The sequence below is a fragment of the Amblyraja radiata genome, chromosome 22 (genome assembly GCF_010909765.2).
Source record: "Amblyraja radiata isolate CabotCenter1 chromosome 22, sAmbRad1.1.pri, whole genome shotgun sequence".
NCBI classification, from domain to species: Eukaryota; Metazoa; Chordata; class Chondrichthyes; order Rajiformes; family Rajidae; genus Amblyraja; species Amblyraja radiata.
In genome coordinates, this window is record NC_045977.1 from 17,341,591 (window position 1) to 17,368,591 (window position 27,001).

The window sequence follows — 27,001 nt, forward strand, 5'->3', positions numbered from 1 at the left end:
ATGTGGGCAAGTTGGGCTTCCACACTCTATGACTGTGACTCTACTTGACAAAGGTGGATAATGTCAAGATCACTTCAGGTGGAAAAGGGTAAATAGATGGGAGATGCTCCCGTAAATAGACGACTCAACACCCAGAGCTTTGTCAGACAACAGACGTGAGTGTGTGCATTCCATTTTGAATGACCATGGAAATCCCTGCAGGCCCTCGAAAATGATCACTTTGAAAGGATCACTTTGACTTTAAGATCACACGAGCAAATCATTAAATTGGTGGAGTTGATAGAATTGGTTTTAAACGAGAGAACTGCTGCCATGGCTTGATATGTCCTCAATTTTATAAATTACTTAAAAGTATAAGCTGGGGGGAGAAAAAAGAGAAACCTTGATAAGAGCTGAAAATGGTGGTCTGACCCAAACAACAACATGCTTTGAAAAATGTCTTCATAACTCAGTGGAGAATAGGAATGGTACAATAATAAAATAAATTGCTTCAGCATTTGACTGTATTTTAGTATTAACAATCTCTGAAAGTTTTTTTTGTAATCTATGTTTTGTAAATGCTTCTGGTACAGCACAGCCCTGCATCAAAGGATTGGAAGATAAAACTGGCAAGTGAAGTCTCAGAGCTCATTGCCAATGATATTAAGTTTGTTATCGTAAATTTTATGATTTGTGTTTCTTTTTGGTGAAAACATATACTTTAAAAATCTGTGAAACGGTTTGCAATGTTCCTCTCAACTGGGCATCTGCAAACCTTTATCCATTAGCAGTATCCATTACCGAAACATTTTGGAATAGAAGGGGGGGGTCTAAATCACAATTAAACACAAGACAAGTCTCCATTTTTGGAAGGAAAGGCATCAACAAATGGGCCTTTCCGTTTTGCTTGCGTTGGTAACTTGAAAAAAACTGATAAATACTTTAATTTTCAGTGCACCTGAACAATTGTTAAGTGCCTTCAGCTGTTAATCTTGCCGTCTTGCTTAATTGCATCTTAATTAAACAATTTTGGATTCTTTTATGCTGGTTTATACACACCAGCTGGCACAAACCTTTCATGATTAACACTGAAGATAGGCACAAAATGCTGGAGTAACTCAGCGGGTCAGGCAGCATCTCTGGAGAAAAGGAATAGGTGACGTTTTGGATGGAACCCTTCTTCATACTCAGTCAGTACTTGTAATCTGGATTAGGTTCAGAACGTCACCTAATCATTTTCTCCAGAGATGCTGCCTGACCCGCTGAGTTACTCCAGCATTTTGTATCTATATTCCTTGTAAATCAGCAACTGCAGTTCCCTCCTACACATGCTTAACATTGTTTTGGTTTTATTGTTGTCCTGTCAGCAATTTGACAAAGTCTAGATGAAGGGTCTTGAACCAAAATGTAGATTGGCCATCTCCCTCCACAGATGCTGCCTGACCCGCTGAGTTCCTCCAGCTGATCTACCTTTTTATTGACAAAGCAGCACCCTGGGGGAAGTAAATCATCTCGTATTCTCTTTATAGATTAATCTTGACGTCAGTCCTTACTTATACTGGAAGGCAAAAGAAGGCAACTGTTTATGACAAAGACCAGTCAAACAAGTCACGATAATTTGAGTCGGGTCACTTAGTCATTAGTGTCATTCATCACAGAAACAAGCCCTTAGGTCCAACTCACCCATGTCAACCAGGATACCCCATCTACACTAGTCCTATCTTCCGACATGTGGCCCAAATCCTTTTCCTAGCTGTCTATATGTCCAAATGTCTTTTAACTGTTGCCATAGTACCTGTCTCAACTACCTCCTGTGGCAGCACGTTCCATATACCCACCACCCTCTTTGTGAAAAATTGTCCCTCTGGTTCCTATAAATCTTTACCCTCTCACCTTATGCTGTACCTATGCCCTCTGGATTTTGAGTCCCTTACACTGGGTAAAAGACTGTGCATCTAATCTATCCACTCTCCTCATGATCTTATTCACCTGTATAAGATTCCCCTTCAACCTCCTGCACCCCAAGGAATGTCCTAGCCTGCTGCACCTCTCCCTATAGCTAAGCCCCACAAGTCCTCGTGAATTTTCTCTGCACCTTTTCCAGCTTAACAAAGTCCTTCCTATAAGTAGGGTGACCAAAACAGAACACAATACTCCAAATGTGGCCTCACCAACGTCTTGTGCAACTGTAACGTAACATCCCGACTTCCATTCTCGAGTGATGACGGCCAATGTACCGAAAGCGTTCTTGACCATCCTATCTCCTCGTGATGCCATTTTCAGGGAACTATGTACCTGCGCTCCTATGTCCCTCTGATCTACAACACTCTCCACGGTCCTGTCATTGAAAGCGCTGCGCTGGTCTGACCTTAAAAATGCAGCATTTTGCACTTAAACTGCGTTAACTCCATCAACCGTTGCTCTTGGAGAATCTTCTTAATTCTATCTGAGCAGCACCAGAGGAGCAGCTTGGTACTTTCACAATAGACAGTTGTGTTTGGCTGCATTTGTGTAATTGGCATTGCTGTTTCCCAAACGTTGAGTAGAAAAGTGTCTTCTCTTCCTTATCTCTCCCAAGGTGCTGTTTCATAACGCTAGAAATTGTTAGGTTGCCGACTTGTGGTTGGCCTTAATGTTAGTCATTGGTTGGGCCCGATGTAACTTAACCAAGAACTTAGGCCCCTCAAGTCCGCCATACCGCTCAATGCAATTATGGTTGATCTGTCAAAGGCCTTATCTCTTCTTCCGTGCCTGTTCTCCAGAGCCTCTCATTTCCCTGATCTTTCAAAAATGTATATACCTGATCATTAACATTTATAATCTAGTCATAGAGATATACAGCATTTGGTCCTCGAGTCTACACTGACCAGCGATCACCCATTTACACTAATCCTACACTATTCCAACCCAATTTTATCCTCTGCATATTGTTATCAATTTCCCCCCCCAGATTCAACCACTCACCTACACACTAGGCGCAGATTATAGTGGCTAATTAACCCACTGACCCACACATCATTGGGGTGGCACAGCGGTAGAGTTGCTACTTTACAGCGTCAGAAACCCGGGTTCAATCCTGACTATGGGTGCCACCTGTTAGGAGTTTGTACGCTCTCCCTGAGTTTTCCCCTGGTGCTCCAGTGTCCTTAGGTTAATTGGCTTCAGTAAAATTGTAAATTGTCCCTTGTGTGGGATAGAGCCAGTGTATGGGGTGATCGCTGGTCAGTGTGAACTCCACACAGACAGCACCCGAGGTCAGGATCTTGGGTGAGGAGGGTCTTTGAAGGACGTGTCTGGGCAGGTGGGTGGGCACTGTGGGTGCAACTTGGAACAGGCTTTAGATTTTAGAGATACAGCGCGGAAACAGGCCCTTCAGCCCAGCCAGTCTGCGCCGACCAGCGATCACCCCGTACACCGGTTCTATTTACCATTTTACCATTTTACCGAAGCTAATGAACCTACAAACCTATACATCTTTGCAGTGTGGGAAGAAACTGGAGCACCCAGAGAAAACCCACTCTGTAGGAGGACGTGCATACTCCGTACAGACAGCATCTGTAGTCAGGATCGAACCCAGGTCTCTGGCACTGTGAGACAGCAACTCTGCAGCTGCGCCACTCTCCCACCCTGGGACAGCAGTCCAAGTCCCACCTAATTCATCTCCTTCAAGAGCCAAGAGAGTTTTATTGTCATGTGTCCCAGATGGGACAATGAAATTCTTACTTGCTGCAGCACAACAGAATATGTAAACATAATACAGAATGGGAGAGAAAGTTCAGTGTGTCTATAGACCATAGACCATATATATACACAATAAATAAACAGATAAAGTGCAATAGTAATAATAGACTGTTATTGTTCAGAGCTTATTTGATGTTGGGTTTAATAGCCTGATGGCTGTGGGGAAGAAGCTGTTCCTGAACCTGGATGTTACAGATTTCAGGCTCCTGTACGTTCTCCCCAAAGGCAACGGAGAGATGAATGTGTGGCCAGGATGGTGTGGGTCTTTGGTGATGTTGGCAGCCTTTTTGAGGCAGTGACCAATAGATCCCTTCGATGGTGGGGAGGTCAGAGCCGATGATGGACTCGGCAGTGGTCACATCTTTCTGCAATCTTTTCCGCTCCTGGACGTTCAAGTTGTCGAACCAAGCCACGATGCAGCCAGTCAGTATGCTCTCTACTGTGCACCTGTAGAAGATCGAGAATGTCCTCCTTGATATACCGACTCTCCGTAATCTTCTCAGGAACTAGAGGTGCTGATGTGCCTTCTTTATAATTGCATCAGTGTGCTGGGACCAGGAAAGATTTTCGGAAATATGCACACCCAGGAATTTGAAGTTTTTTACCCTTTCCACCATCATCCCGTTAATATAAACGGGATTGTGAGTCCCTATCCTACCCCTTCCAAAGTCCACAATCAGTTCCTCGGTTTTGCTGGTGTTGAGAGCCAGGTTATTGTGTTGGCACCATTTGGTCAATTGGTTGATCTCATTTCTATACTCTGACTCATCACCATCAGTGATGCGTCCCACAACAGTGGTGTCGTCGGCGAACTTGATGATGGAGTTCGCGCTATGTCCGGCTACACAGTCATGAGTATAGAGTGAGCACAGCAGGGGGCTGAGCGCGCAGCCTTGAAGTACTCTCATGCTGTTTGTTATCGAGGATGACATATTTCCACCAATACGGCAGAATGTGGTCTGTGGATGAGGAAGTCAAGGATTCAATTGCAGAGGGATGCGCAGAGACCTAGATCCGTGAGCTTGGTAACCAGCTTGGAGGGGATGATGGCATTAAACACCGAGCTGTAGTCAATGAATAACAGCCTGACATACGAGTTTCTGTTGAAACACACGGAAGGTTTTTGTTGGGACGCAGTCCCCCGCACATTTCCTTATGAAGTCTGTAACGACTGTGGCATATTTGTTCAGATCCATTGCCGAGTCCTTGAACATTGCCCAGTCTACAGACTCCAAGCAGTCCTGTAGTTGTTCCTCAGCCTCTCCCGACCAGCTCTGTACTGTCCTCACCTCTGGGGGTGCTCTCTTCAATTGCTGCCTGTAGGCAGGAAGAAGCAGCACCACTGAATGGTCGGATTTACCGAAGTGAGGGCGAGGGATAGAGCGATAGGCGTCTTTGATGGTCGTGTAGCAGTGGTCGAGGGTGTTTGGTCCCCTGCTGCTGCAGGAGACATGTTATGGTGGAAGTTATGGAGTGATTTCTCCAGGTTGGCTTTGTTGAAATTCCTGGCAATGGTGGTAAATGCCTTGGGGTAAGCCGTCTGGTGCTTGTTGACCACGGCGTGCAGTTCCCCCAGTGCCAGACGGACGTCTGCCTGGGGTGGGATGTAGACAATGGTCAGGATGATGGAGGTGAATTGCTTTGGCGGCACTTCACCGGCAGATGTTCGTGGTGTGGAGAGCAGGTGTTTGATAGGACTGCCACGTCTGAGCACCACGCAGAGTTGACCATGAGTCAGACGCCCCCTGCTCTCCCTTTCCCAGATGCCATGACTGATTAATATCATGACCAATTTTCTACACATGCATGGCTTCCTTATATCTTTGATTCCTTTGATATCCCAAAATCTATTAATCCCTTTTGCGAATAAACACAGGAGACAAGGGTGACGCACAGTGAATGATTTAAAAATAATATGTCATACATTTGAAAGCTCCTTTCCTTTGTTTCACTGTGTTAACTGTGAAAATATTTTATGCTTGTTGCTGTCCAAGACGGTGACATAACGGAGTCTGCAAGTCTACATCTAATAAATTTAATTAAATCAAATGATGGGATACCCGATATTTGCGATACATCTTAAGATTCAAAAAAGTATTCAATATAATTGGGTAGCAAGAGGTCAGATGTTTAACATATTTAATATCTGAAGTGAATAAGTTGGCAACAAAGGAATACATTTGCAGCTTAATATCTCCATTTAGACTTAAAAATTGCTAAACAACTTTTTTTTTACCATTGTGGCAATCATTGCTAAATGTTGGCAAAAAGATGGAAATTCTCAAGTTGATGTAATCTTGGCATAAACACTGCAAATGTCACGATGATAAAAAGGTGGTACAATTATTTCTATGCTATATATCTCTGGAGAACATGGACATGATATTTTGGGTCGGGAAACTTCTTTAAACTCTCTTGGTAATGTTTAGGGATTAGGTAGAAACAAGGAACTGCAGGTGCTGGTTTATAAAAAAGGACACAAAGTGCTGGAGTAACTTAGCGGTACAGGCAGCAGCTCTGGAGAACGTGGATACGTGATATTTTAGAGTCGAGACCCTTCTTTAGACTCTATAGGTAATGTTTAGGAATTAGATAGAAACAAGGAACTGCAGATGCTGGTTTATAAAAAAGGACACAAAAAGCGCTGGCAGCATCTCTGGAGAACGTGGAGGCATGATATTTTGGGTCGAGACCCTTCTTTAGGAATTAGATTGGAAATCAGATTTATGGGGTCTATGCATTATGCTAAGTTAACATACATCTTTCATCCTCTGAGCCTGTTTTTGAACCTGACAAGCTGGTGTGATAAAAGTCTGCATAGTTGGGAAAATTGAAGGAGACCATGAGATGAGATTATGCAGGACCAAACCTGGTGAAGTAAACAACATGAAACTGACTTCAGTTGAATATTAGCAATTGGGAATCATGTACAGAGAGGCACTGTGAGTATGCCAAGAGCAAAAATATACACTTGCATTAGTTGGAAGTGGACAACGTGGGTTTAAAATGAGAGGGGCAAGATTTAATGGAACCTGAGGGGCAACTTTTTCACGCAGAGGGTGGTGACTACATGGAATGAGATGCCAGAGGAGGTAGTTGAGGCAGGCACCATAACAGCAGTAAACAGATAGGAAAGGTTTAGAGGAAAATCGTGGACGGCACGGTGGCGCAGCAATTGAGTTGCTGCCTTACAGCGCCGGAGTCTCGGGTTCAATCCCAACTACGGGTGCTGTCTGTACGGAGTTTGTACGTTCTTCCCGTGGCCGCCTGGGATTTCTCCGAGATCTTCGGTTTCCTCCCACACTCAAAAGAAGTGCAGGTGAGTAGGTTAATTGGCTTGGTATAAGTGTAAATTGTACCTAGTTTGCGAAGGATAATGTTTATGTGCGGGGATCGCTGGTCGGTGGGCTGAAGGGCCTGTTTCATAGAAACATAGAAACATAGAAAATAGGTGCAGGAGTAGGCCATTCGGCCTTTCGAGCCTGCACCGCCATTCAATATGATCATGGCTGATCATCCAAATTAATATCCCATACCTGCATTCTCTCCATACCCCCTGATCCCTTTAGCCACAAGGGCCACATCTAACTCCCTCTTAAATCTAGCCAATGAACTGGCCTCAACTACCTTCTGTGGCAGATAATTCCACAGATTCACCACTCTCTGTGTAAAAAATGATTTTCTCATCTCGGTCCTAAAAGACTTCCCTCTTATCCTTAAACTGTGACCCCTTGTTCTGGACTTCCCCCAACATCGGGAACAATCTTCTTGCATCTAGCCTGTCCAACCCCTTAAGAATTTTGTAAGTTTCTATAAGATCCCCCCTCAATCTTCTAAATTCTAGCCCAGTTTATCCAGTCTTTCTTCATATGAAAGTCCTGACATCCCAGGAATCAGTCTGATGAACCTTCTCTGTCAAGAATGTCTTTCCTCAGATTAGGAGACCAAAAATGTACGCAATACTCCAGGTGTGGTCTCACCTGTACAACTGCAGTAGAACCTCCCTACTCCTATACTCAAATCCTTTTGCTATGAATGCTAACATACCATTCGCTTTCTTCACTGCCTGCTGCACCTGCATGCCTACTTTCAATGACTGGTGTACCATGACACCCAGGTCTCGCTGCATCTCCCCTTTTCCTAATCGGCCACCATTCAGATAATAGTCTACTTTCCTGTTTTTGCCACCAAAGTTTCCGCGCTGTATCTCTCAACTAAACTAAGCTAAACTAAACAAACACCAGCAAATGGGACTAGCTCAGAGGCATCTTGGTCAGCAGGGATGGATGGGCTGAAGCAGTTGTTTCCGTGCTGTATAACGATGATTATGGTTGGCTTACACTCGCCGGAGTTTCTGAAAAGCAATTGCAATGAAACACACACGATTCTGAAAGGGATGGATAAACTCTATGGGCTGAAGGGCCTGTTTCTGTGCTGTATGACTGTAAGATCTTCTGCAGTGTGTTAGACGCTGTGTAGGGATGTGATTGTAGTGGTATAAGAGGCGAGGGAGGTCCATAACTTATCTGGCTATGGATGCTGCCAAAAAGCTTCGTTTTCCAATACTTGATGACTCTAACCTGGAGCACAAAATGTAATCCAAAAAAATTTAAATTAAAAAATGAAATTGCTTTCTTTATAAGGAGTAGATAAAAGTGAACCGAGATGTGAACCATTTTGCAGTCGTTCGGTCCTGACAGCGGTATGGTATTATAGGAGGTGGCAGTGGTTGTTTGCTGGATTCAGTCTTAGTATATAGAACAGTGTAGCACAAGACCAGGCCCTTCAGCCCACAATGTCCATGCCAAGCATGATGCCAAGACCAACTCTTACCTGCTTGCACATAATCCATTTACTTGCATATCTATATGCAAAAAGTCTCTTAAATGCCACTATCGTATCTATCTCAGCCACCACCCCTTACAACATCTTTAAACTTTGTCCCTCTCACCTCAAATCTATGCCCTCTAGTGTTTGATGTTTTCCATCCTGGGAAAAACGTTCTGACTATCTACCCTGTCATAATCTTATATACTTCAATCAGGTCTCCATGCAACCTTCGGCATTCCAGAGAAAACAATCCAAGTTTGTCCAAAGAGAGACAGATTTCAGAGACAGACACAAAGCGCTGGAGTAACTCAGAGGGTCAAGCAGCATCTCTTGAGAAAAGGAATAGGTGATATTTCGAGTCAAGACCCTTCTTCAGACAGTGGGTCTCTGCCCGAAATGTCATGTATTCCTTTTCTCCAGCGATGATGCCTGACCCGCTGTATTACTCCTGCACTTTGTGTCTATCTTTGTTGTAACCCAGCATCTGCAGTTCCTTCATCTACCAAGCCTGTCCAACCTCTCCCTGTAGCTAATACCCAGACATCATTCTGGTAAACCATCTCTGCCCCTTTTCTAAAACCTCCACTTTCTTCCTGTAATGGGGCAACTAGAAGCTCATGCAGTACTCCAAATGCAGCCTCACCAAAGTCCTTTCCAAATCTTCCATCTCTCCGTATTGATCATAAGTGACAGGAGTAAAATTAGGCCATTCGGCCCATCAAGTCTACTCCTCCATTCAATCATGGCTGATCTAACTTTCTCTCCTTCCTAACCCCATTCTCCTGCCTTCTCCCCATAACCTTTGACACCCGTACTAATCAAGAATCTATCTATCTCTGCCTTAAATATATCCACTGACTTTGCCTCCACATCCTTCTGTGGCAAAGAATTCCACAGATTCACCACCACAATTTTTTGGAAGAGCGTATGGTAGATAGAAAGTTTAGTCTTTACACAGTTAATTATTGCTTTCATTTGTGGAAAAAATTATCTTTGATGTGTAATGTTTTGAGCCTTTCAAGTTACTGCCTTTTATTAACAGTACTTTTTTGTTTTTATGTCATTCCCACCAGAGCTATAGCAGCAAGAATATTGATTGAAGTCATATATTTTAATTTAATGGCAGACTAACTCTATCACCAGTTATCTGACAGATTTGGCCACAGTAAGGTGAAGTAACTATATGGATCTTGGGTAGGAGATTACAATACTAATGACCTGAATTGTGAGCTGATGTTTAAAACGATGAATCAACATCCTCCTACACCCTTGGTGATGTTCATGAAATTTATAAATCATTGATGATGGCTGGCGTTTGTAATATAGGTCAATTTCTGCAGATTTTTTTCTCTCTGCAGCAGTTTTTTTATGCAGAGATCCCTGATTTTCAAACTATAGTCAACTCCTGCGACTGCCCCTTAACAAATAACATCTGTAATCTGTGCAAAGACATGAACTGCTGTTCAAAAACAAAGTGATTAAAACATCTAATCAGAGAGAAGTAAGTTCATGTTCATGTTCTAGGAGCAGAATTAGGCTGTTCGGCCCATCAAGCCTACCCTGCCATTCAAGCGTGGCTGATCTACCTTTCCCTCTCAGCCCACATTCTCCTGCCTTATCCCCATAACCCCTGACACCCGTACAAATCAAGTATCTGCCAATCTCCGCCTTAAAAATATCCACTGACTTGGCCTCCACAGCTGTCTGTGGCAATGAATTCCACAGCTGTCTGTGGCAATGAATTCCACAGATTCACCACCCTCAACTAAATAAATTCTTCCTCATTTCCTTTCTAAAGGTACGTCCTTTTATTCTGAGGCTGTGGCCTCCATTCCTAGACCCTCCCACTAGTGGAAACATCCTGTACACATCCACTCTCCAGGTCTTTCACTATTCGTTAAGTTTCAATGACGTCCCCCCTGGGACCTCTATGGGCCACTGACACTACTATTCGCACTATGATACCTCAACTACTTGAGATTGTGCCTCACATGAATGCTGTTGAAACTGTAGATACAAAGCTTTATTCTTGTCACAAGTGCCGAGGTGCAGTGAAAAGCTTTGTTTCGCATGCTATCCAAAGAGATCGGATATACCATGCATAAATACAATCAAGGTACATTCAAGTACAATACATAGAGCAAAGGGGAAGATACAGAATGCAGAATATAGTTCTCACATTGTATTGCATCGGATCCACAGACAAAGGCCACAATGTCCACAATGAGATAGAGGTGAATCGGACGGTACACTAGCTTATGGAAGGACCATTCAAAAACCTGACAACAATGGGGAAGAAGTTATTCCAGTGTCTGGTGGTGCGCGCTTATAAGCTTCTGTACCTTCTGTTGGATGGGAGCAGGAAGAGGAAGGAATGACTGGGGTTCGACAAGCGAGCAAAATGTTCATTTTTATAATGTGCATTTAAATTGTAATTAAATTGTAATAATGAATGCTTTGGTACCTCGAAGATCATAATGTTGGAGTATTGACCGTTGGGTTGTTTATTTCAGTATCTGAATTGCAGTCAGTTTTAATACACATATTCCTCATGTCTCTGCCTACCTGTGATGCAACTTTCAGGGAAATATGTACCTAAATCCCTCTGCTCTACAACACTCTCCAGGGACCTACCATTCACAGCCCTGGTTTGACTTCCTAAAATGCGACACCTGACATTTCTCTGCATTAGGCTCCATTGGCCATTCCACAGCGCACTTGCCCAGCTGATCAAGACCTAGCTGTAATTTTTGATAACCATTGTCACTGTGTACGATACCACCTACTTTAGTATCATCTGCAAACTTACTAATTCTGCTTTGTACATTCTCATCGCGGAAAACCTATAAGGTTATAGGGAGAGCCTGCAAACTCCACGCGGACAACACCCAAGGTTAGATTTGAATCAATATTTACTTTACCTAAGTCTTTAGCGATACGGTGCAGAAATGGGCCCTTTGCCTCACTGAGTCCGTGCCGACCAGCGATCACCCTGTATAGTAGCACTAGCTACACACTAGGGATAATTTTACAATTTTACTGAAGCCAATTAACCTACAAACCTGCATGTCTTTGGAGTGTGGGAGGAAGCCGGTGCACCTGGAGAAAACCCATGCAGTCACAGGGAGAATGTCCAAACACCATACAAGCAGCATCCATAGTCAGGATCGTACCTGAGTCTCTGACGCTGTAAGGCAACAACTCTACTGCTGCGCCACCATGCCACCCTGTCGCAGTTTGGTTACCACAGGAGTTTCAATTTCTATCCAATTCACTATAGTGCTTTAAAGATTACTTTGTTTAACCCAGGATAGAGTACAAAACATGAAAATACACTGTAGTTAAGGTTGGATTTGATTAAACTCAATTAAGTTGGATGCGATCCCATCTTAAAAAAGCCCAGATGTAAAATTCCCAAATAGTGGAGCTAGATCCGAGGGAAGTTAGCAGGATAAACAATGAGGAAAGTGTGTAGAACGGAACTGCAGATGCTGGTTCATACCAAAGGAAGACGCAAAGTGCTGGAGTAAATCAGCAGGTTAGACAGCATCTCTGGAGAAAAAGGATGGGTGATGTTTCGGGTCGGGACCCATCTTCAAACAATAAAGAAAGTTGTTATGACAAGAAATGAGATTTTAAAAATGCGGAGGGGCACCGGGAGGATAGCAACAGAACTCCAGTCATGTGGAGAATGTCTGTCAGGCAGAAAAACAGAGCAATCAGCAAGTGTTGGCGAGGAAGTAGATACCAACAGCAATGATGAATGAAAAGACCAAAAATGGAACAATGTTTTTTTAAATGTTTTGGCAACTTCAAAATGTTTAAGTCTAATTATTTAGACTATAACATAATGGGTTTATTGCTCAGTTCATAATCCAGTGAGTGTTCCAAGCAAATAATTTGGCTTTAAACCAGTTTCAGACACTTTTGTACTTCTGCTTTGTGTAAATAAGGAATCACTGTGATATTTTGGAAGCTTCTGATGCTTATGGACGTGAAGTTAAATTTAGTCTGTCTTGCCAATGCAGAGAAGGCACAAGGCTATTTTGGCCATGTTTTGACCAAAATCTCGTTGTTATTTTTCACAACATGTCTCTGAAAGTTACGTAAAATCAAGATTAAGAAACCTGTTGTTGAATGCAGGAGGAAACTCGTTTTGGTTTACGTGCTTCAATTTGTAATAGTTAAGTCATATTCTTTCAGCGGTCGAAAGGAAGAGCACTGGAAAGGTGAAATAAAAATACTCAACAGGTCATGCAGCATTAGTGGAGAGTAAAATAGTGTTTAGTTTACGAAATGTGTAGGAGGAACTGCAGATGCTGGTTCAAACCAAAGATAGACGCAAAATGTTGGAGTAACTCAGTGGGACAGGCAGCATCTCTGGAGAGCAGGAATGGGTAACGTTTCGGGTCTCGACCCCCTCCCCCATCACCCCCTCCCCCACCCCCCTCCCCCACATCCCCTCTCCACCAGACCGCTCCCACACCCCCTCCCCCACACACACCCTCCCCCACACACACCCTCCCCCACACACACCCTCCCCCACACCCCCTCCCCCACACACCCCTCCCTTACACCCCCACTCCCATGCCCCCCTCCCCCACACCCCCCTCCCTTACACCCCCCCACACCCGTCCTCCCCCCGTTCCCCACGCCCCCTCCCCAGAATGGTGGGACATTGCTTTGGGGGAACGGGTTGCGTTTGGGGAACAGGTGAATGGTGGAATATTGCGTTGGGGAATGGGTTGCATTGGGGGGGGGGGGGGGGGGAGAACCAGGCCTCCCGTGTGACTGGGACTCAACGGGCCCCACTTGATCTAGTAGTACAGACTAAATCTGTGAAATCAATACCATCATCCATCTTCTGATTCTCTCTTTAATATGTTTATGAATCCATAGACAACTTAGCTTTTGTGAAATAACTGCTTGGTTGAACTTTGTCTTTTAACTTTGCTTTGCTTTGGAAGATTATAAGATGCTGTCACCATGGAAACCAGAGTGAACATTACATTAGATGCTGGTCCATGTATGCATGGCTTAGACATTATCAGAATACATTTAAATTGACAACAAAGTGTAATTGTCAGTAGTTGGCAATTTTTTCCCCAAGCCCGTTGATGTGAATCTTCAGGTCTTGTCAATGATAACCAATGCTAGTTATGCTTGCAGATCTTATTCTATTCAGTCCCACAATGGTGCAGTGGTAGAGTTGCTGCCTTACAGCGCCAGAGACCTGGGTTCACTCTGACTACGGGTGCTGTCTGCATGAAGTTTGTTCGTTCTCCCTGTTACCCCTATTTCTCTGGGTGTTCCGGTTTCCTCCCACATTCCAAAGACATACAGGTCTGTAGGTTAATTAACCTATAAATTGTCCCTAGGGTGTGAGATAGAACTATTATACAGGTGATCATTGGTCGGCATGGACTTGGTGGGCCAAAGGGCCTGTTTCCGCGCTGTATCTCTAAACACATCAATGCAGTAGCAATGTATCCTGAGGGAAATAATTTATTTATATTGTTCTTATATTACACAGTGGCATAGGTTGGCACAGTGACACAGCGGTAGAGTTGCTGCCTCTCAGCGTCAGTGACCCGAGTTCGATCCTGACTACAGGTGCTGTCAGTGTAGAGTTAGCGTGCTCTCCATGTGACTGCCTGGGTTTTCTCCGGGTGCTCCGGTTTCCTCCCGCTTCCCAGAGACATGCAGGTTTGTAGGTTAATTGGCTGCTGACAATTGCCCCCGTTTGTAGGGAGTGGATGCAAAAGTGGGATAGAATGGATGAGCGATGATCTGCGCGGGCTGAAGGACCTGTTTCCATACATTAATCTCTAAACATAAATTATGATTTTTACATACATTATAAATCATAAATTGAAGATATTACCGGCCGTGGAGGAAACGATTCACGGTTTGCTTTCAAAATCCCCATGAAAAAAATGTTACATCCCCGCTAACTCCTGAAATCACCAGCCCATGATTGCTGAAAGTGAGGAAGGAGCTTTAGGGAGGGTGATAAACTTGGAGAGAGATACGGCACATAATGTGGTTAACCCAGAAAGGGTGCAGAGAAGATTTACAAGGACATTACCAGAACTCTCAGCCCGAGCTATAGGGAGAGGCTGGGATTCCTTGGAGCGCAGGAGTTTGAGGGGTGATCTTATAGAGGTGTATAAGATCATGAGAGGAATAGATGTGGTAAATGCACAGAGCCTTTTACCCACAGTAGGGGAATCAAGAACCAGAGAACAAGTAGATTTAAGGTGAGTGGGGCAGAAAGATTGAATAGGATCTGGAGGGCCACCATTTTTTACAGAAAGTGTAGTTAGGTAAATGGAAGAAGCTGCCAGAGGAGGTTGTTGAGGAAGGTCCTATCAGAATGTTTCAAAAACATTTAACAGATACGTGGATAGGTTTAGAGGAGAGCTCTTTTGGAGAGGGCCAAATGCAGGCAGGTGGGACTAGTGTAGATGGGACATGTTGGGCGGCATGGGCAGGGTGGGCCAAAAGGCCAGTTTCCACACTGTATGACTCTTTGACTATAGAAACAGGCCCTTTGGTCCATTGACTGTGCTGATCATCTGTTTTAAAATTAATTCTCTGATGACCCCGCGCTCCCATCAATCCCACCCTCTTAATCCCAGATCCCAGATTCTATCACTCACCCACACACTGAGAGTGATTTACAATGCATAATTAATTACAAAGCTGCAGCGTTGGGATGTGGGATGAAACCTGGAGGAAACCTATGCATAGGGAGAATGTGGAAACTCCACGCAGACAGCACCACACGTCAGGATCGAACCCAGGTTTAGTTTAGAGTTTGGAGGTACAGCATTGAATCAGACCTTTCGAACCATGCCAACCTTTCGAGCCTAAGCCAACCATTGATCCCGCTTTTGCACTAGTTCTATGTTATCCCACTTTCTCATCCGCTCCCCACACACTAAGGGCAGTTTATAGAGGCCAGTTAATCTACAAACACGCACGTCTTTTGTACCCGGAGGAAACCCACACGGTCACAGAGAGAACGTGCAAAACTCCACACATAGACTGCACCTGAGGTCAGGATCGAACCCTGGCCTTTTGCACTGTAATGCAGCAGCTCTACCAAGTGAGCCACTGTGCTGCACTGTTCAAGGAAGAATTACAGAGCGGGGCTGATGACTGTGCTAGCTAGTACTTCAGTAAAATGGAAAAGAGCAAGTAAGTAGAATATGTCAGGTTACAATTACATCTGCAAATTGGATGGGAATGATTGCCCTAACCCCATAAAGGCATGGTTAATTAAGGAAAACATTCAGAACATTGAGTTAATAGCCTTCACAAATATCAGTGGGGATTTCCACTCTCAGTGTTATTGCAGGATGAAGCTTCTGACATTAGAGCAGCTTCAATTGGATTTTTAGTTTAGTTTTTAGATATAGCGCGGAAACAGGCCCTTTAGCCGAGCGAACAGGCACCGACCGGCGATCACCCCATACACTAGCATGATCCTACACACAAGGGACAATTTACAATCTTTACTGAAGGCAATTAACCTGCAAACCTGTATGTCTTTGGAGTGTGGGAGGAAACCTGAGCACCTGGAGAAAACCCACGCAGTCACGGGGAGAACGTCCAAAATCCATACAGTCAGGATCAAACCGGCGTCTCTGGCGCTGTAAGGCAGCAACTCTACCACTGCACCACCTTGCCGGATGGTGAACTCCAGAAGATGAAGTCAGTCACTGTCAATGTCCCTGTGCAAGTTGTTATGTTGATGAACTTGCAGAAACATCACTTTTGTGATGTGAAATTCCTGCCATTCTCATTCTAACGATGGATGATAAGTTTGCGTCCTGAACCACCAGGAATAATTCCCAAGATGGCGTCCAGGCCAGGTGACTCTCCGCATGCTGGTCACACAAGTGGATCTGCAATCATTCCTTACAACCGCTCCACTGTTTTAAACCTCTCCTCCCACAGCAGATTCTCTTCAATCTTTATCTCTACTCTGTGGATGGCTTGATTGTAATCATGTATAGCCCTTGCACTGAGTGGACGGCACGCAACTAAACTGCTTTTCACTGTACCTCAGTACACGTGACAATAATAAACCAAACTAAAACTAATCTCATCTGATTACACGTGATTCATCACGCCCATCATACCATGTGCCGATCCGAAAGACCCTTGGCAACGAAAACAAACCCTTTAGTCATTATAGGTTTAGATCTATTATTGGCAAATGTACCGAGGTCCGGTGAAAAGCTGTGTTTGCCATGTCATCCAAACAAATCAAATAATACTATACACAAATACAGTCAAGCCAAACTCAAGTACAATAGGTAGAGCAAAGGGAAAGATACGAAATACGGAACATAGATCTCAGCATTGTAGAACATCAGTTCCATGGACAAAGTCTACTGACAATAAACTAAACTGAAGAATAAACTATAATTATTGCTGGAGTACCTCTCTACACTGGAAAAGTACATTTACAAATGTGGATTTTTTTCAGAACTAGACTAAGTGGGACCTGTTGGGTCCCATGTTCACACGGGAGGGCTGGTCCCCCGACGCAATATTCCACCTCTCCACCAATTCCAATATTGGTGGCCAGTGGGGGGGCTTTCTGGAGTGCTGGTATGGGTTCTTGGGGTGGCAGCTCAGTCCCTCAAGCCTGATCTGCTGGCAGCTCACTCACGGCTGGTGGACTGGCAGTTGACATGACTATTCCTTGAAATTCCATTTAAAACAGGGTGCAAGGCATCCAAATTTAAATCCATGTTCCTACCATTTCAAGCAGGGTGCAAGGCCACCAAATTCAAGTGCAGTTTCTTACCACTATGAGCAGGGTGCAAGGCCACCAAATTCAAGTGCAGTTTCCAACCACTTCAAGCAGGGTGCAAGGCCACCAAATTCAAGTGCAGTTTCCAACCACTTCAAGCAGGGTGCAAGTCCACCGAATTCAAGTGGAGTTCCATATCACTTCAAGCTGGATCCAAGGCCACCAAATTCAAGTGCAGTTTCATACCACTTTCAGCAGGATGCAAGGCCACCAAATTCAAATGCAGCTTCATACCATTTCATGCAGGGTGAAACCACCATAAAACCACACAAAACACCAAACTCACAGTTCAGTAGACATTCAGTGTGTGCAGTTGATTCACAGCTCAGACAGAGTCGTGACCTCTCCCTCCCCCATCATGCAGAGACTGAGCCACACCACACTTCCAGGTTTTATAACCCCTCCCCCTCCCACAGGAAAAGGTGTGGCTTTCATGGTGTGATTGACAGGAGAGAGATTCTCAACATTTTTTAAACACTAATAACACTTCTATTTGTCATTGACGGGAAGAATTCTCTGCACCTGCTCAAGCCAAAGCACCCAAGCCACCATTTGCAGTAAATAATGCCTTTCAACTTCAAGCCAAAGCTCCCAAGCCACCATTTGCAGTAAGTAGTGCCTTTCAATTTTAAACCAAAGCTTCCAAGCCACCATTTGCAGTAAGTAGTGCCTTTCAACTTCAAGCCAAAGCACCCAAGACACCATTTGCAGTAAGTAGTGCCTTTCAACTTCAAGCCAAAGCACCCGAACAACCATTTGCAGGCAGTGCCTTTTTACTCAAACAAACCATATTTTCATTTTCAAACCACACTAAGGGGACTTACAGTTGTGTAGACATTTGTTCAGTGTTATTCAGAGCTCAGAGAGACGTGACCCATGGCTTCATCCATCTTGCAGAGACTGAGTGAGGCACACCACTTCCTGGTTTTATAGCTCCTCCCCCTCCCTCCAGCAAGGGCAGTAGAGAGAATGGTGATTTCTTTTAAAACATTGAAAACTCTCTGATTTTTCATCGATGGGAAAAATCCTCCACACCCGTATTGCGGAGGGAGGCTCTGAGCGAGGTAGCCAAAAATGACGGCCGCAGGTGGCGGCGTTCGCTCGGAAATTGCAGCACAGTGGACCAAAAGCGGTCAAGATCAGAGTTTTAGTAATATAGATATGTTTGGTCACAATTTTAAATATATATGCTTTTTAATGTTTTTCTCTGTTATCATTTCCCTTAATCTCTCTTACCAATTTTTAGTTTGTTTCCTCTATAATGGTTGCACAGAGGTTTAGAGGGTAGAGTTGCTGCCTCACAGCACAGGAGATTCGGCTTACATCCGGACTACTGGTGCTGTCTGTGTGGAGTTTGCTCACTCACCCTGTGACTGTGTGGGCTTCCTTCGGGTGCTCCGGTCTCCTCCCACATCCCAAAGGCAAGCGGGTTTGTAGGTTAATTGGCCTCCCTAAAATCGCCCCTAATGTGTAGGGAGTGGACGAGAAAGTGGGATTGCATAGAACTAGTGTGAATAGATGATCGATGGTCGGCGTGAACTCGGTGGGCCGAAGGGTTAGTTTCCATGGTGTATCACTGGCCTAAATTAAACTAAACCATCCAATCTATCTGCTTCACTGACAGGATGAGCTTTTGCCTTGCTGTTTGTCTTCCCCAGATGTCACATCGGATTAGAAGCTTGCCTGTTGACAAGACTATAGAAATCCTCCAGATAGTTGCATGCGATGTGCAAGTGAAGCTCACAGCAAAATCTATTACATTAGCCCTGTTTCTCATTCCATTGCAACAGTCAATTAAGTCAAAAGATTTACCAGTTTTGTTTAAAAACTTCCTTTCCTCTCGCTTCTGCGCAAACTCTTAAGTGCTTGCTTCTTTTGACTTATGTGGGGCGGCACGGTGGCGCAGTGGTAGAGTTGCTGTCTTACAGCGCCAGGGATTTGGTTTTCAATCCTTACTATGGGTGCTGCCTGTACGGGGTTTGTACGATCCTCCCCATCACCGAGTGGGTTTTCTTCGGGTGCTCGGGTTTCCCTCCACATTTCAAAACATACAGGTTTGTCGGCTAAGTGGCCTCAGTAAAATTGTAAATTGTCCCTAGTGTGCAGGACAGTGCTAGTGCAGGAATCGCTGGTCGGCTCGGACTCGGTGGGCCGAAGCCTGTTTCCGTGCTGTATCTCTAAACTAAACTAAAATGTGAATGTGAAGCAGTTTGAATTATTTAATTGAAGGGAAATGATGAATACAGTGATCCCTTCTGTGAATTTATATAAATATTAATGATCATTGTCAGGAAAAATGGTTTAAAGGAGTTTTGGAAATTGAATTGTGTAAAACACCTTGTTTTCATTTAATTCAGCACAATTTTCCAATAAACTATGGTATTACAAGTTCGATTTTATTATTTAATTTGTTCTTTTTGTATAGACAACAAATTAAGCATGACACTAATCAAAAACCCATAAATAATATTGATATGTTCTTTGATTATTTTACTATCATGAAAGAGAGCATTAAAAGTAATGAGTTCACTGCAGAGTGTTTATATTCTGTAAACTTCGATAACCGTATTAACAAGATGGTCAAATGAATAAGATTTCATGAAATTTGAAGACTGCTGACAATGCACCTACAGTTAGCCGGCCATTGGGAAAGGTAATTGCAAATTGACACTTAGTGACAAAGTTTGGCTATTAGTCTGAGTCTATTAGAGTTTTAGATAAGGTGGTTAGTTTTGTCCATCTAAAATCAAAGAAGGTGATGTTGCAAAAGTAAATAAGGTAGCAAGTAATAGAAATGAATATTGACGGTAAGTGTAGCTTCATTGTAAACCATAGCTGCAAGACAAGTGATGTTGGTAAAAATGAGTGAATGAAGATTTAGGACAGATGATGGAAAATTCTTTATCAAGGAAGTATCAGTACGTGGTTTGTGCTTTTGGTGCTGATAGAGTTCCTGTCTCACCACGCCATGGGTTCGATCCTGACCTCTGATGCTGTCTGTGCAGATTTTGCACATTCTATCCGTGGTGGGTTTCCTCCGAGTTTTCTCTCACATCCCAATGACAAGCAAGCTCTTAGGTTAATTGGCCGCTGTAAAATGGCCCGAGTGTGTAGAGAGTGGATGTGAAAGTGGGCTAACACAGAATTAGTGTGAACGGGTGAGTGATGGTCAGTGTGCACTGTTTCAACGCTGTATCTTTCAATCAATCTGTCAGTTGTGGAACTGCAGTAGTGTATAAACATATCTTGAGATTATTTAAAACTTTTGAATACTCTGATGCTTGAAAGGTTCTTCTCAAAGGAGTGAAGGACAGCTAATCTTCTGATCAGTTAATTAATCTACGCTCTCGTAACATCACATTTTGTTGCTCTCATTTTCGTTCAGCAAGAGCTCGTCACGTGGGTAAAGGTTTGCAGTTCTTTCTGCAAGTGAACAGCTGTTATAATATGGCTTTGGAGGTAGTGGAGTATGATTTCATATCCCCTCTCTCGCTCCCCATTCTGTGCCCACTTGGACTCCCAACAATTTAACTCCACCCCTCTTATCTCTGGTCTTTACTTTAGCACTTTGTGTCTTTTTTTTGTAAATCTGTAGATTCTTGTTTCGCCAAAATTTGGGTGGGTGATGGATGATGTTCTGTTCTTCAGACATATCCCTTCTTAAGGGATAAAGCAGGGCTGCCAACATTGGGTGAGAGTTGAGAGTGAGAAATTGCGACGGTGTGGGGGCAGGGTTGTCCCCCCTCCCACTGTAGGGAGCTTTTGCATTTTTCAGCTTGAAATTGTGCAATCTGGTGCATACTATAGCAAGTCTTTTAACTTACACTTGAATGCAACATTTACGCTTCAAATTGGATTAAGTATGAATAGGGTTAGGCTAAATTACATTTCTAATTACATTCCACAGTAGAGCCAGGCTCTGATCAACAGGTGCAGCACATGATGACCTTAGTATATTCATGCATGGAAATCAGATTATAATTCATGCTCCAAAGCAATTGCACCCTTTCTACAACGTCTTACAGCATGGAAACAGGCCCTTCATCCCAACTTGTTCATGCAGATCAAGATGCCCCATCTAAACTAGTCCCATTTATCCACATTTGGCCCATATCCCTTTAAACCTTGTGTGCGTCAGTGTGTGTTTGGTTGTGTGTGATAGTGTGTGTCAGTGAATGCTCCCCGGAGTGTCCGGGGAGCATTTCCCTCACTCCCACCCTATGATTGCGGGCTGGTCCAGGTGCTCTGTGTTCAGCTGGCATCCAGGGGAGGGACCCTTCCCCGGGGGTTCGGGGAAGGTCAGTGACCCAGGGGTCGGAGCGGAGCTATAGCCCGAGATTCATCCCAGCGGCTCTGGAGGCAGCACCGACGCCCCCACTCACCCGGTCCGCTCCTGGCTCCGGGCTGGGGTTAAAACTCATGGGGTATGGACAGAGTGGCCGCCGGACGCAGAGCCGCCGGAGGTGAGGGTGGGAGGTGTGAGCGGTGCCTCGGGGGGGGAGGTCAGGGGGGGGGGGGGTTTGTGCTGGGACCACTGCCGTGTCTCACCTATCACACCATCCGCACAGGAATGTGAATGTGGGTGAGGCAGCATCTATGGAGCGGTGGGCAAAAATGCTGGACAAATGCTTGAGTCTGAAGAAGGGTCAAAATCAGACATAGATGCTGCCTCACCCGCTGAGTTTCTCCAGCATTTTTGTCTACATTGCCATTTTAAATAGTGTGCAATGGGCTTAAGCCAAACAAATTGTTATTTCTTTACGGGTAACCCGTCGACAGAAAACTATTCTCATTGGTGAGTGTGGAGGAGTCTGTCTTATTTATTTTTATATATATTTATTTTTTTTAAACAATTTTTGAGCGTGAGAACGTCTGTCATCAGCGTGAGAGCGTGAGAATTTCATGAAATGCGTGACTCTCACGCACAATGCATGAGAGTTGGCAGCCCTGGATCAAGTAAAAAGCCAGAGGAGGGGAGGGGCTGGACAAAACATGGCAGGTGGACTAGGCGAGGGATGATTGGAATAAAGGCCAGAGGACACAAAGTGCTGGAGTAACTCAGTGGTCAGGCAGCATCTCTGGAGAACAAGGATCCAGGTGATGTTTCAGATCAGGTTCCTTCTTCAGACTGAAGATCTGAATGCTCGATTGTAATCTGCTAACTGGTTAGCATGCAATAATAGCTTTTCACTGTGCCTCAGTACACATGACAACAAACTAAACTAAACTAAGGGTGTCTCAACCCGAAATGTCACCTGCCCATGTTCTCCAGAGATGCTGCCTGACCTGCTGAGTTACTCCAGCACTTTGATTCCTATTGTGTATTAACAAACATGTGCCTTTTTTTTTGTTTCTGCACAGGCTAGAGTATTTTATTTGGGTTGGTTGTGTTCCCACAGTTTCTGGCGTTCAGTTTCGTTTGATAAGTTTGTTCCTTGAATCGTTTTGTTTGGGGTTTCCCAACCTACTCTCCAGTCATTCTTTGTTCATTGTCATCCTTAATTTAATGATGTACATGGTTCGAGCACGTCAGTATGCTGGTCATTCTTTTGAATTGTGTCACGTTGGGAATGTTTCAGCCATGTGAGGATGTCGAGTGTCAGTCTGAACGATGTACAATACTTCAGGTAAGAGATCCCGTTTTAATTTTTGGCAAATAAAATTCAAATCATATCATAACAATTCAACTGGAGATGTGACTAAATACTGCTTATTCATGTTTTGTAAGTTATAGGAGCATAATTAGGCCATTCTGACCCATCAAATCTGCATTAAATCATGGCTGATCTATCTCTCCCTCTCAACCCTATTCTCCTGCCTTCTCCCCATAACCCCTGACACCTGTACTAATCTAGAATCTGTCAATCTCGGCCTTAAAAATATCCATGGACTTGTCCTCCACAGCCTTCTGTGGCAATGAATTCCACAGATTCACCACACTCTGACAAAATAAATTCCTCTTCATCTTCTTTTTAAAGGTACGTCCTTTTATTCGAAGGCTCTGGCCTCTGGTCCTAGACTCTCCGACTAATGGAAACATCCTCTCCACATCCAGTCCATCCAGGCTTTTCACTCATATAATTCTCAAATGCAAAGAAAAACATTCAAACATTTTGGTCAGATGAGGCAAAGTTTCTAAAAAATTAAGTTGTGATAATTCTACATGTTGCAATACTTTTGTAGAATAATATTACGTGTTATATGTGAGGAGAATGATTCATTTTCTTACAAGAGTATTACATGATGAGAATGTGTTCTTGCATGAATTTAAATGTCTTTTTCAATTTTGAATAAAAAAATCTGTTTTAAACCATCAGGCCTTTGATGACTTTATTTTTGCATTCTTTGCTGTGGAGATGGTCACAAAGATGATTGCGCTTGGGATATTTGGGCAGAAGTGCTACCTGGGGGATACGTGGAATCGTCTGGATTTCTTCATTGTGATGGCAGGGTTAGTAATTCACTTTCCCGAATAAAAAAATCAATGTACTGCAAGTGCATGCGTTCATGGAATCTTGTTAGGAAGGTTGGACCTACCATGTGGAGAGCTGGTGGCGCAGACAGAGTTGTTGCCTTCAGAGCGCCAGAGACCCGGGTTAGATCCTGTCTTCTGCTGCTGTTGGTACGGAGCTTGTACGCTCTCCCCTTGACCACGTGGGTTTTCTCCGAGTGCTTCACTTTTCTCCCACGTTCCCAGGACGTGCAGGTTTGTACGTTAATTGGTTTTGGTCAAATTGTAAATTGTCCCTTGTGTATAGGATTAGGGCTATTGTATGGGATTCGCTGGTTGGTGCGGACTCGGTGAGCCGAAAGGCCTGTTTCCGTGCTGTATATCTAAACTAACTTAAACTACCAGATTGTCTTTAAAACTAAACCAGTTCACTAATAGCCTTTATATGACCCACCAATATCAGCTGTTAACTGCCCTCTGGAATGGCTAGCAAACCAATTGATTCAGAAGCACTAAGGAAAGGACATTAAATGCCAACAATGCCACGTCTCATGAACACATTCCTACAAGCCCACATTTTATGCTCTTCACCATTTTTAACTAATGGATTTTAATTCTGTGGAAGGTTCAAAAAGGCAACAGACTATAAATTACATGTTGACAATAATAGCAGAAGAACGATTAACATTTTTGTTTGACATTCCTCTGTCTGGCATTTTGGTGGGAGGACATTAAGCCATTTATTTTGAGTTATTAAATTTGTATTTACAATTCCCTACTTAAGTATCTGTCTCTCTCAGCAAAAGTTTGTTTTTGCCGCAAAAGGCAATATATCAAAAATGCCAGCATATGCAAAAATATAAAATGGACAAACAACTATCTTTTTCTTTATAGCTCCATCAGTATTATCTAAACATAGAAACATAGAAACATAGAAAATAGGTGCAGGAGTAAGCCATTCGGCCCTTCGAGCCTGCACCGCCATTCAATATGATCATGGCTGATCATCCAACTCAGTATCCTGTACCTGCCTTCTCTCCATACCCCCTGATCCCTTTAGCCACAAGGGCCACATCTAACTCCCTCTTAAATATAGCCAATGAACTGGCCTCAACTACCTTCTGCGGGAGAGAATTCCACAGATTCACCACTCTCTGTGTGAAAAAAGTTTTCCTCATCTCGGTCCTAAAAGATTTCCCCTTTATCCTTAAACTGTGACCCCTTGTTCTGGACTTCCCCAACATCAGGAACAATCTTCCTGCATCTAGCCTGTCCAACCCCTTAAGAATTTTGTACGTTTCTATAAGATCCCCCCTCAATCTTCTAACTTCTAGCGAGTATAAACCGAGTCTATCCAGTCTTTCTTCATATGAAAGTCCTTACATCCCAGGAATCAGTCTGGTGAACCTTCTCTGTACTCCCTCTATGGCAAGAATGTCTTTCCTCAGATTAGGAGACCAAAACTGTACGCAATACTCCAGGTGTGGTCTCACCAAGACCCTGTACAACTGCAGTAGAACCTCCCTGCTCCTATACTCAAATCCTTTTGCTATGAATGCTAACATACCATTCGCCTTCTTCACTGCCTGCTGCACCTGCATGCCTACTTTTAATGACTGGTGTACCATGACACCCAGGTCTCGTTGCATCTCCCCCTTTCCTAATCGGCCACCATTCAGATAATAATCTACTTTCCTGTTTTTGCCACCAAAGTGGATAACCTCACATTTATAAATGCTGACCTGGTTGAAAATCACAACAATCAGACTATCACACAAGCCTGACTTCCCACTATTGACTCCATCTATACTTCATGCTGCCTCGGAAAAACAAGCAGCATAATCGAAGAAGGGTCTTGACCCAAAACGTCACCTATTCCTTTTTGCTGCCTGACCCGCTGAGTTACTCCAGCTCTTTGTGTCTATCTTCAACATTATCAAAGACTTGTCCCACCCCAGTCATTCTTTCTTCTCCCTGCCCCTGCCCAGCAAAAGGTACAGAAGCTTGAAAATGTGCACCACCAGACCAAGGAACAGCTTCTTCCCCTCTGTTATCAGACTTCTGAACGGCTCTTCTATAGCTAGGGTCCCAATCCACCTCTACCTCTTTGAGGACATTGGACTTTGTTTTTGGAACCGATGCACCACAATGCTGAGAACTATATTCCACACTCTGTATCTCAAAGATTCAATGATGATTCAATTAACCTGCTCATTTCTTGTATCAACTGAATAGTGCTGCACAACAACAGGCCCGTCGGCCCACAATGTCAATAGACAATAGACAATAGGTGCAGGAGTAGGCCATTCGGCCCTTCGAGCCAGCACCGCCATTCAATGTGATCATGGCTGATCATCCCCAATCAGTACCTGCTCCTGCCTTCTCCCCATATCCCCAACTCCGCTATTTTTAAGAGCCCTATCTAGCTCTCTCTTGAAAGCATCCAGAGAACCTGCCTCCACCGCCCTCTGAGGCAGAGAATTCCACAGACTCACCACTCTCTGTGAGAAAAAGTGTTTCCTCGTCTCCGTTCTAAATGGCTTACTCCTTATTCTTAAACTGTGACCCCTGGTCTGTGCCGAACATAATGCTAAGCCAACCTTTTATTCGTCTGCACATAGTCCATATCCCTCCATTCCCCGCACATCCACGTGCCTATCCAAAAGTCTCTCAAACGCCACTATCGTATCTGGCTCAACCACTACCCCGGCAGCATGTTTCAGGTACTCACTACCCTTTGTGTTTATAAAACATGCCCCGTACATCTCCTTTAATCTTTACCCTACTCACCTTAAAGCTACTCCCTCGAGTACTTGATTTTCCCACCCTGGGATGAAAGATCTGACTGCCCACCCTATCTATGCCTCTCATGATTCTACATACTTTGATCAGGCCTCCCCACAACCGGGGACAAAAACATCCTACTTATCTTTGAAATGCTGTATTAAACATTCCTAGTAGATCCACTTTGATTTTTGTTTAATAGGGGGGAAAAAAATGAAATTGACCTTAGCTTAGAAGAAAATCAGTGTATTCTTTTCTTGTGGTGACTTTTACTGGCATCATTATCCTGAGTATCTGAAACGTTACCAGTCCTATTTATTCATTGTTAAGGAAACAAATATAAGCGACTGCAAAAGTAAATAAACTTTGACTGTCTGTGATCTTGG

General features: G+C 43.9%; 1 protein-coding gene across 1 annotated transcript in view; it reads left to right on the top strand.

The window, feature by feature from the left end:
- Positions 1-22,899: 22,899 nt before the first annotated feature.
- The window catches only part of cacna1h (calcium voltage-gated channel subunit alpha1 H), a 167,904-nt gene continuing 163,802 nt past the window's right edge, over positions 22,900-27,001 (top strand). The window contains exons 1-2 of the mRNA XM_033040491.1: positions 22,900-23,007; positions 23,698-23,831. Of these exons, the coding sequence (XP_032896382.1) occupies positions 22,915-23,007; positions 23,698-23,831 (227 nt within the window). The 5' untranslated portion in view covers positions 22,900-22,914. The remainder of the gene's footprint in view (positions 23,008-23,697; positions 23,832-27,001) is intronic.